Source organism: Nyctereutes procyonoides, unplaced genomic scaffold (genome assembly GCF_905146905.1).
Source record: "Nyctereutes procyonoides isolate TBG_1078 unplaced genomic scaffold, NYPRO_anot_genome, whole genome shotgun sequence".
Lineage (NCBI taxonomy): Eukaryota > Metazoa > Chordata > Mammalia > Carnivora > Canidae > Nyctereutes > Nyctereutes procyonoides.
This window is the reverse complement of record NW_026575025.1, coordinates 4,513,022-4,524,759: the sequence shown is the minus strand read 5'-3', so window position 1 is coordinate 4,524,759 and position 11,738 is coordinate 4,513,022. Positions and strand designations below refer to the sequence as shown.

Here is an 11,738-nt window from a genome sequence, read left to right as displayed (position 1 = left end):
CACACAGAGGCCCTCCTGTGGAACACAAGGTCCCACACACCCCAGAAAAGAGTAGCTCACCCTGCAGAACCTGCTTTGCCACTCACACTTGACCCTCTGATCAAACAAAGGAAGGCCAAGGTGACTATGATTATGGTCTACTCTCTGGGGTGCAGGGACGAGTGAGACTGGCTACACATCCTCTAGACCCAGCAGCAACCCCCAGCTGCTGCACTGTAAACCAAAGGCCTCAGACACTCAGGTGGCACAAACCAACACCCCTTTAAGACCACAGTGCTGGGAAAAACAGAATTCAATCCGACATCCGTGCTCTCATCGGTGGTCACATAAACACCAATATTTCCAGCTTCTGTATTTTGAACCCTGCCCCAGAGACTCATCCAGTGGACGCTGCAGCCTGCCCATGTCCACTGTGCTCACACACCCAGGGCCCTGCAGGCAGCACCCGGACCACTCATGGACACACTGTGCCAGCCATGGGCCTTGTCACACATCTGCTGCACCTGGCATTACCCACTACAATAGTCAAACGGCCTAGTTAAGATCTTGCCCCATGACAGACAAGCTGCTGCTGCTTCTCTCAGAGAATCAGAGAACTATCAGCAATAAAGCAGTAGCATTTTGATACCATTTCAAAAAAAAAAAATCTGTATTTTCATTCAAACTTGTCATTTCCCTTTACTTGGGAGATTAAGTACAGAACTGTCTTGATCTCTATGAACACCGACCCTGGGCCCATGCTCCCTTCTTCTGGCCCCACTGTAGTCCAAGTTCAGCCTCTCATTCTTGAACACACACTAGTATACCCACTCCAACCCGAAAGGGATCTGGTTTGGAGAAGCAAGGCTGAGAGACGCCTGTACACAGGGCTGTTTATTTCAGCACAGCAATGAAGACAAATGACACAGATGAAGAAAAATGCAAGACACAGGAGCCTGATCCTCCATCCTCGTGGATCAAAACTGTTCTGACAGCAATTCACACAACCTCTGAGAGACGGTCTCTTTACTCGTGCGCAGCGTGAGTCGGTACATCTGAAACAGAACACGGCAGGTCAGTGGCCACATGCGGGCTTGTGCACCGTCAGCAGAGTGCTCTGGGACAGCAGATGGCCCCTCGGGCTCCCCTGCTCAGCAATTCCCTGGAGGCACCCACGTTTTTACAAAGACTTAGGCAAACACGTATACTTTCAAGCACCTAAAATACAAAAAGTTTAACAATTAACAAGTGGCAGCAACACGTGGAGCATGCTGCAGATGGGGCACAGAACTCTGGAAAACTGGCAGTGCCCAGACCGAAGGAGCCTGCAGCTCATCCCAAGTAAAGGAAAGACAGCTGCACAGAGGCACACGGCAGCTCTACTCAGAATGGTCCCACACTGGTAGAGCCCAGGTGCCCATCCATAGGACTAGGTAAGCCCACGGGGACCCAAAGGGCACACACACACACACAGCTACAGGGCTGAGTACTGGAGGGCAGGGCCAGGCTGGCCCAACAGCAGCCCCACAGGGGCGGTCTCCACAAGAGGTTGAGAATGATGGAGAGCAGACCTCAGGGAACTTTCTGGGGTGACAGAAATGGTCTATGTACCAGCAGGGTGGTGGAGGTTACACAGGTGTACACATCTATGGGAACTCCTCAGATGACTCCACTTAGAACACACTTGACACCACAACAAGCACACAACTTGGATATATATAACAATTTCCTCAAGAAGTCTGACCTGGGCTTGCAGATTTGGTTCCAAACGCAGTAAGCATCCAATTTGGGTGGTTTTGGTGTGTATGATACCAGCCCCCACGAAATTTGCAGGATTAGGATCTACGTCTTCAAGGAGTGCAGAACCAAACCCGATGATCTGTGCAATAGACAGGCATGCAGGGCAGTGAGACTGTGGACCATGGAGGGACGATAACACAACCGACCAACCTCCAGAGACCAGGAAGCACCCCAACCCTGGGAATGCCCATCAATGGGCCTTACCTTGGCTTTGGTGATTTCTGTGTCCATCGGATGCTTTGCTTTGAAAATGTTCTGCACTTCCTGTTGGGGACTGTGAGGTATAATCAGGGGTCACCACCTCAAGCCTGGTCAGTATGGGAGGACCGAACCCTGCCCTCTGCCCCATGGCCCTGCACTCACCTGCTCAGCTGCTTCCAACGCTGAAAGAAATCCTGAGAAGCCATTTCTGTGGGCTGGAAAAATTTGTTGAGTGTGATAGGCAGCTTAACGGACACATTCTGAAAGGTTCCCCCATACCTACGGGTAAGATGGAGACGCAGTGAGCAGGGCACAAGGGCAGCTGGAAATCCTAACACTCAACTAGACAACCAAACCCCTAATGTGCCAATCAGCAGGGCACAGGGAATGTCTGCTGCTATGGTCAGGGGGTGGGGGGATGGAATGTTCTGGAAGGGTGGCACAGCCTCTATATGCACATCCAGGGGTGCTGCTCCAGCCAGACACCACTAGGCCCATCAGACTAGGTCAAGGATGGGCCTCAGGCAGGATAGCCCAGCTAAGGCTTCCACATCTCCTCACTTTTCCTCACAGCCCATTTCCTACAACTCCCAAGTTGGTTTAAATTGTATGGGATTTTTCCTTTTTGCTATGAAGAGAGACTAAAAAAAGCATTTGCCTACAGAATGAAACAAAAATTTGCATGTCTATTTCCCTTAACTCTACAAAGTACGGTCTTCAGTTCTCTGTGTTTTTAATGTTTGAAAACATGCTGTTCCAAAACTTGAACCGTACAAACACCCTATAGAAATCAGTTATTCACATACATTCTGTCCTACTCACTGACAAATGACAGCCAGGAACGGAGTAGTAATACAAAATCCATTTTTTTAAAATAATCAAAATGTAGGGCACTGGGGTGGCGTGGGGTGGCTCAGCTGGTGTCCAACTCTTGATTTCACTCAGGCTGTGATCTTGGGGTGCTGGGATCAACCCTGCATCAGACTCTGAGCTTAGCTGGGAGTCTGCTTGAGATTCTTTCCGCCCACCGCCCCCCGCTCTTCCTTCTCTAAAATAAAGAAGTCTTTTTAAAACAATCAAAATTTAAAAAAAAATAATAAAAAAAATAAAACAATCAAAATGGGGACGCTCAGTGGTTGAATGTCTGTCTGCCTTCGGCTCAGGTCGTGATCCTAGGGTCCCAGGATCGAGTCCCGCATTGGGCTCCCCGCAGGGAGCCTGCTTTTCCCTCTGCCTAGGTCTCTGCCTCTCTCTCTCTGTCTCTCCCACTCTCTCTCATGAAAGAGCACAGGACCTCAGAAACAGCGCCGTCTCACAGTGGCCTCCCAGGACCCTGCACACACCTCCTACATGCTGTGCACCTAACACTGCAGTGTGCATGGTGGGTGCTGCCACTCATCTGGGTTACCCACTTAGCCCTCACAACAACCTCCAAAGGAAGGATGTGGAGACTTGCCTAGGACGAAGGACTCCCAAGGACATGGCTCTGTGCAGGCATGACCCCACAACCCCAGGCTCCAAGCCAAAGCAGGCTGGTCATTCAACTCACTGGCCCATGAGCTCCTTACCTGAACTGGATGTTGAGGACTGGTGCCTCCGTGAAGTCAGACACACACTCTATGTTCACAACCTGTTGCACCTGGGCTCCACCATCCACAGTCGGGTCCACGGGCTTGGTCTGCAAGCTCAGATGTGTATGTGTCAAGGAGGCCATGTTGACATGTCAACACTGGAGAATTATGCCCAAGCCAAGTAAGCCCCGGAATGTTATAGAAGGGGGTCTATAAGAGAGCTCATGCTCCTCATCTTGGAAGAAATCATTAATACAGTTGATCCTACACACGTTATTTTTAATGACTGATTGGAAACACTTGCCTTTAACAATCTATGTTCAACATTTACCTTAAAATAAAAACACAGACCTGGCCTGTGGCAAACAGGTTGCTGCTTCAATCACCTCCTTGGCGGGGTATGGGAGGGCGGGCAGTATCCTTGTGTGAGCTGGGGCATTCGCATGCCTCACTCCGGTTGACCCATCCTTGGAAAAAGATCTGGATACCGGAGCCGGCATCAGCCAGTCCTACTCTAACCACGTTTCTGGTACTTATGGGGACAAGGCTGCAACCTGAACCCGGCCGCTGAAGACCAGCACAGCATAGCGCAGGTGTGAGGTCCTGGGGCCAGGCAGCCACAGCCCACATTCACTCTGCTATCAGCAGCCGCTCTCTCAGGAAGACTCCCGGAGGAGACCAGAGCTCAGAGGGGCTTAAACATCATGTGACAGGAGAATGAAAAAAGGGAAAACAAAAGTGAGTCTGTGGAACCAAACAGTCCGGCAGCAGATGCCTGCATGCCAGCTTCCCACATGCTACCAGCAGCTACCTCGAAATGAGAGACAGTGGCTCAACGCTGCCACAGCCCCAGAACACCTGGCTCTCCTGATAAAGAACAACTTCCTCAAAACCTTCCACTAAATCCCAAATGCCCATCTGCCAGGGGACACAGAAGAGATGAAACCAAGGATATTCGTCTGAAGGTCGTCTGAACAGATCAGTGTTGGAGTGAAATTTAAGAACTGCGTGGAGGTCTTATTTCCATAAAATATAAACATCCGACCTAGAAGGGAAACCACGATTCACAATGTTTCACACACATCCTGAACATTGACAGTGAAAACCACAGGAGTCACTGTTATCATCCAAACTCCAGGGGAGGGCCAGGGTCACGGGTGGACAGGGAGTCATGGTGCCCCCTGCTGGGAGAACACCAGCTCTCCATCTAAGATGTGGCCTTTCTTGGGAGAGCACCCTGACTGGGACCAGTGACCTGGGAGCTCGAAAGGAGGCCTGGCCAGACCTGCCTCCCCAATACCAATGCCCCTGGTCAGCATGGCTGGACCTTCTGAGCTCAGAATGGAAAGTAAACTTCAAATACCCCACTGAGGACAAACTGCAGCTCCACCCCCTGGCCCCTGAATGCAGGGGGCAGTCACAGCGCAGAAGACGGACACCTCACCACCCGTTCCCAGCACAGAGTTCCCAGGAGGTTTCTGTTAGTCCATACAATGTCCCTAAAACATCCCTGGAAGGCAGATGCACTCTTTCTCTCCTGCTATTCACACCTGCTCTTGTTCCTACACGGAAACCTGCATCTTCAAAAGGCTCAGAGACGACGTCCAAGAGGGAAGCAGGTAGTCCTTGGTCCTCAAGCCCTCCCAGCAGCACCCTTACAGTCAGTGGACAGTTTTCTTGGGGGGACACTCAAAAGTGCTTTTTTTTTTTTATTTGGTAAAATACATGTAACATAAAATGTACCATCTTCACCATCTCTAAGCCCACAGTTCAGGCGCACTACACACATTCACACTGTTGTGCAGCGTTCCCACTGTTCATCTCCAGGACTGTCCATCATCCCTAACAGAGACTCTGTCCCCCTGAGACATCAACCCCTATCTCTCCCCCAACCCTGACCACTGTTCACTTTCTGCCCCCAGAGACAATGACCACATCCCTCCCCTGGCCCTGTGACCATCCACTCTCTATCCCCAGGAAACACTGACTCTCGTCCCTCCCCTGGTCCCTGTGACCACCGTCAACTCTTTGTCCCCGGTAGACATTAACCCCATCCCCTCCGGCCCAGTGGCCACTGCCCACTTTCTGCCCCAGGAGACACTGACCCCATCCCTCCCCCGGCCCTTTGACCACTGTCCACTCTCTGTCCCTGTGAATCTGGAGACTCTAGGGACCTGTATGGTGGAATTCTGCAGGATATGTACCCTGGTGTCTGGTCTGTGTCACTCAGCATCACGTCCCCCAGGTCCACCCATGCTGTGGTAGGTGTCAGCGCATCCCTCCTTGTTCAGGCTGAGTGACCATCTAGCATGTGGATGGCCAGATTTATCCCCTTGTCCGCTGATGGACACTTGGGTGGCTCCCATGTATCAGCTGCCGTGAACATGGGTGTAGAGCTTCCACTCCAGTTCCTGCTCTTGACTCTGGATAAAAACCTACAAGGGGAATTGCTGGATCATATGGTCATTCCATTTTCGATTTTTGGAGGAACCTCCACATTGTCTTCCAGAGCAGCTGCACCAGCTTCCATCCCCGCCGACTGGACAGTGAATGAGGGTCCACCCTCCACATCCTCCCACACAGGTTTCTGCATTCTGCTGACAGTAGCTGTCCTGAGGACTCGAGGAGGATCCTCATGTCAGCTTTGATCTGTGCGTCCCTGATAGGGAGTGACATCGGGCATCTCCCCAAGCCCATTGGTCAGCACTATGTCTTCTCTGGAGAGATGTCTGCTCCGGTCCTCTGCCCATCTTTGAACCAGGTTTTTTTTTTTAATTATTGAAATTTAGGACTTTTCTGGGTACTCTGGAAATTAGACCTTTATCAGATGCGTGACATGCACATATTTTCTGCTTATAGTTTCTGATTGAAGATTTTCATTAAGTAATTAAAGCACATACCCAAATTCTGCCGGAATTCAGACTTCAGTCCAATTTGAAGCAGCTGATTTTCAAACAGCACACCGTTATTTTTACAGACGAACCTGGGAGGAAGGGACAGCATGTAAGTCCCTCAGAGTCACCCAATGAAAATATAAAGATTTTTTTTTTAAGATTTTATTTATTTATTTTGAGAGAGTGAGAGATAGCAACAGAGAACACAAAATAGGAGGAGAGGAAGAAGCAGGCTTCCCACTGAACAGGGAGCCCGACGCGGGGCTTGATCCCAGGACCCTGAGACTATGACCTGAGCTGAAGGCAGACATTTCACCCACTGAGCCACCCAGGTGCCCCCAAAATATAAAGATTTGCTTTGAAAAAGAGTGTAACAAAAAAGCCAGAAAAGGCTCTATGGGACTCAAAGTAATGGTAAAGTAGAAAAGTATTCTAGACAACACCAGTTAAAGTGCCCACTAGAGACCTGGGATGTGGTCACACAGGACAGGGCAGGACAGAGCTCTGCCCTCCACAAGGGCTGGCTTCTCCATGACTCAAGCATGCACACCAGGGCCCAACACACACTCTCAGGCCAGACCTGATGCAGGGCGCTGGCCGCAGATCTGGGGGTAACCACTAGCAGAGCAGCCAGGCCACCTCAAGCAATGCCCACCCCCCAATGTAGGGTTAGTGTCTGCATCCCACAGAGGCCCAGGGTTTGACTCCCTACATGGTATCTACACTACACAGAATCAGGAAAATATAAAATAACGTGTATTCTAGTTTTGCTTAAATTTATCTCATATGTTACATATATATCTTAAAGTGTCCTGGCCTCCTCTACCATAAATCACGATTACATGGTGAATCGAGACCAAAAGGGGCAAGGTGCAGCACAGTCACTGAGGCAGCAGGAGCCAGCCCCACCTTCTGGACACCTGCTCTGGGGGCTCCCTAGTCCGCACATGGAGGAGGAGGCACGGTCCACAGTGGGCAGTGGGGTGGGCAGGCAGGAAGTGCACTGCCATGTGGAGCCCTCTATGATATCCAGGGACAGTGAGAAACAGATGCTCCAGGGCAGCAGCCCCCATACCCTGAAATCTCTTAGTCCAACTGTGCTGCTGGAGAAGCTCAGAGCCTGCACTCCCTGCCCTCACCCTGTTTTGTACAGAGGAGCCTGCAGGTACCCTACAGAGGGTTCAGGTGCCGCTGTTGTGTATGCACGCCCACCAGTGTGGAACACCCTTGCAGTCCCCCTCATATGGAGAAAACCCCAGCAGAAATGGCTGGGCCTGGTCCACCTCGGCATCCACCCCACAGAGCTGTGTTCCCCTTGGTCTCCACAGCTGCCCTTCCACCTCATCCAGCACCCTTATCTCAATACAATCGGCTCTCTGCCCAGCTCAAGCTGCTCAAGCTGCACATGAAGCCTCATAGAAAAAGTGCCTTCCACTCAGTACACACAACTATTTTCCACAATTACACCTGAGCTGTGTGATCTCAAGGGGACAAACACAAGTGACCAGACAACAGGGCTCTAAGTACACACACCCACAGGGCCACTGCTCCGCCCATACTTACCCCTCACCCTAATGCAGACCCAGGGAGGGGCCAGCCCGCTGCACCCCACCCCCACATGCAAGGCCCTGCGGTGGTGGACATGGCCAGGTTGGTTTGGAGCAAACCAGTTTAAGCTGACATTTGTCAAGGGAGTGGCAAGGGCATTGACCTCTGACCGCTAGGTGATAGATGTAGCTTAACAACCAATACATAGTTGGATGGTGGGTTTTGAAGGACGGCCTCAGCCACAGCCTGACCCTGTGGGGTGAGAGGCTCCTGACGCCCGCCTACAAAGGCCTTCCCACACCCTGAGCTGTGCTACCTGCACCTCCACCCACACCCTGCCCATAGCAGCTAAGACACGGACAAGCTCCCTTTAGACAGCAGCCAGGGCTCCAGCTGCAGCAACTGCCCCCACGCCTCCTGCCCCCTCATACTCTGTGCAGACCTGCACACACACGAGGACCCCAAACACCAGGTGAAGTCCCTGCCCTGGACCACTGCCCAAAACAATACACCCAGCTTAGAGCAGACACTCTCCCCAGGACACTCACTGCTTCAGCACTGAAGGCCTCACAACCTGGGGTCTGCGGTGCTTTTCAATGTCCAACTCAGCACTTCTAGAAGCCAAAGATGGTAACTGACATCCATCCAAACCTGCCTCTCTCCTCCTCATCTTCAACAAGCAACAGGAAGCAAGAATAAGCAGACCCTATGAACCCCAAGAGAGAAAAACTGCAAAAGCACCAGAATCCTGGGGCCATGGCCATGACACCGCAGGACAAAGGCTCCTGTCCATCTGGCTGGCCTGCCCCCACCTCCTGGCCAGATTTAAGACCAGCAGAGACACAAGGGACAGAGAGCAGACAGGAAAAAGGTACGGAACCACACCACAAAAAAAGCAGGAAAGAAAACATGCCAGGAAGAACAATGTGGCATCTGGCATCCTGAAGACAGAGAAGAGGAGCCAAGTGGAGGACTCACGGAAGACAGGACATCTCGCTGAAGCCAGATGAGACGCAGGGAAGGCAGGGCTGCTAGAGGAGAAGATCGAACACACCTCACCTCAGGACAGACTGGGATACATACAGTGGGAGGGTGCAACAGAGGAGTGTGTCTGAACGCAAAGGGAAGGTCGGACACCCACCAGGCACACAGCACACACAGGGGGGTTGTGGCCGGAGCTGGGGGTGCAGGCCAGACAATGGCTGTAGGGCACCAGGGGCACAGCTATGGAGGTACACACGCTCATGGCCAGCCCCTATGGTCTTTTTTTTTTTTTTTTACCTGATCTTCTTGAGAAAGTTGCTACCTTTCTCTAGTGAGAACTGACAGTTCCTGAAGGTGCAGGGCTTGTCCAGGAGCAAACCTGCCTAGCATGGCTAGCGCCCTGAGCTCTGCCAGGAAGGGGCCTGGACAAGAAGGACCGAGGCCCCCTCCAACCAGCTGGTGCTGACTGTGGGCCCAGGGCAGGGGTCAGAGGCCGAGAGGGTCCCTGTCTTGAGGATATGAGAGACCAACTACCTGGCAAAGTTGTCTTCAGAGCCGGGAGCCAGCGGTGCAACCGCGGAGGGTGAGTCTGAGAACACATCCACAAGCAGCCCGCCAGAGGAAGGTGGGGGGCCCACGGGGGCAGGTGGTGCAGCCCCCAGACCCAAGAGGTCTGCGGATGGAGAAGGTGTGGACTGGAAAAGAGGGAAAAAGAGGGTCAGTGGGGAACCTCCGGGCACACCATCGCCTGCACTCCCCACCCACAGCTCCCACCAGGCTGCTCTGGGCAAGTGTCCAGCACAGGAGCGGTGTCTGCACCCCAAAGTCAAGCCTGAAGCCAGAGCTGGAGGATCAGTCACAATCTCACACAACTAGAAAAACAGTCAACCTTCTTTTACAAAGATTATTTAAATGGGAATGCTTTTGCCACGCAAGAGATCAAAAAGAAGACCCCACATGCCACTGTCAACCTTCCCAAGCAGAAGTCAGTGTGAGAGATGAAGTCAGCAAGGAACTCAGGGCACACTCTTGGTTTAACTGTAGGTCTTACTGAGTCACAGATAAAAACCCTATAGAACATACATTAAAAAAAAAAAATTGCTTCTGATACTAAGCAAAAGACAAAGCAAACAAACCACTGAGGGACCACGCCCCCGACTAAGCACTCACCCAGCTGACACATACATTCTGACCCTGCATCTGAGAGGCCGCAGGGCTCTGGTTACTGCTACAGCAGTGCTGCCATAAGAACCAGGGATGAGCAGCTCAGCCCTCATCTTGAATGACTTTTGAGTGTTCCACTGAGTGTTCACGAAGATACAAGTTAGTTTGGAATTATCCAAGACTCCATCTTGATGCCATTTCACACTGCGGCATGAATATTTGGCTGGGTTTTCATGTACATTCATCTTTCCAGGAACGCAGCTACCCTACGAGCTGAAGGAGGCCTTTCCTCCTTCCCTTTCTTTCCTCAGCACATGGGCACCCACCCTGGGCATTGGTCAGTCACACCCATGGGCAAGGCCTCTGCCCACCACCTGCTTGCTCCCAGTGTGGCCATACTAACCAGTTACATATGAAAATCAATATTAATATAAATAACTGCTCATTCCTCTTTCAAATTTAGTTAGTACATTGAATTTCCAAAAAATTATATGTGTCACTATGCAATACCATGTACAAACTCCACTCCAAGGTAAAGGAGGTATTACAAAACATGCGCTCTGCAAAGAGGGTGTGGGTCAGACGGGGCTGAGGACCTCCTCTGTGATGGCCCCTCCTTCCCTGAGGCTAGAAGGGGAGGGAGGTGTGCAGTGCACCAAGACCAGCCCTGCAGGGGCTGCTGGCAGAGAAGAGGGGCGGGGCTCCTCAGGAAGGGGAGTGGCACTAATCACCTGGGCCCCAGGAGAAGGGACAGGGACCACAGAGGAGCTGTCAAGAGACGGAATATGAGAAATTTCTGCAACATCAGTATGGGTCTAGATGGGACCTCTAAAGGTGGCTCCTGGCCCTCGCTACACCTATGACAGTACTCCTGATGGCACAGTTACTCACCACACTGTCATTGTTGGAGTCTAACTATCTGAGGGGCATTATGAATTATGCAAGGAAGGTGTCTGTCATAGCTGACAGACCTGCAGCCTAAATGGGGATTATTTCCCCTCTGCCACCTATTCCAAGATCTTTACCACCTGTTCCTGAATAATGGTTCAAATGTTTGTTTAAAATTTCTTTTTTTTTAAGATTTTATTTATTTATTCATAAGAGACAGAGAGAGAGAGAGGCAGAGACATAGGCAGAGGGAGAAGCAGGCTCCCTATGGGGAGCCCAATATGGGGCTCGATCCCTGGACCCCAGGACCACAACCCGAGCCAAAGTCAGACACTCAACCACTGAGCCACCCAGACACCCCTAAAATTTATTTATTTGAGAGAAGAGAAGGAAAGAGAGTCTCAAGCATTCTCTGAGCCAAGGGCAGAGCCCAATGCAGACCTCAGTCCCAGGACCCTGAGATCAAGACCTGAGCTGAAGCCAAGAGTCAGAAGCTTCACCAACTGAGCCACCCAGGCACCCTGGGGCTCAAATGTTTTTGTTTTTGTTTTTTAAGATTTTATTTATTTGAAAGAGAGAAAGAAAGAGAAAGAGAGAGCATGGGTACACATGAGCAGAGGGAGAGGGAGAAGCAGGCTCCTAGCTGTGTTGTGAGCCTGAGAAGGTGGAGCTCAATCCCAGGGCTGTAGGACCCCAGGACCACAACCTG

General features: G+C 51.4%; 1 protein-coding gene across 3 annotated transcripts in view; it reads right to left on the bottom strand.

Moving 5' to 3' along the window:
* Window positions 1–860: 860 nt before the first annotated feature.
* Window positions 861–11,738, bottom strand: part of AP2A2 (adaptor related protein complex 2 subunit alpha 2) — a 91,498-nt gene continuing 80,620 nt past the window's right edge. For all 3 annotated transcript variants that reach the window (XM_055311249.1, XM_055311254.1, XM_055311261.1), the window contains 8 exons: window positions 9,512–9,672; window positions 6,452–6,534; window positions 4,507–4,596; window positions 3,549–3,672; window positions 2,143–2,259; window positions 1,984–2,053; window positions 1,724–1,858; window positions 861–1,034 (listed from right to left, as the gene is read on the bottom strand). In XM_055311249.1, coding sequence (XP_055167224.1) covers window positions 957–1,034; window positions 1,724–1,858; window positions 1,984–2,053; window positions 2,143–2,259; window positions 3,549–3,672; window positions 4,507–4,596; window positions 6,452–6,534; window positions 9,512–9,672 — 858 coding nt within the window. In that variant the 3' untranslated portion in view covers window positions 861–956. The remainder of the gene's footprint in view (window positions 1,035–1,723; window positions 1,859–1,983; window positions 2,054–2,142; window positions 2,260–3,548; window positions 3,673–4,506; window positions 4,597–6,451; window positions 6,535–9,511; window positions 9,673–11,738) is intronic.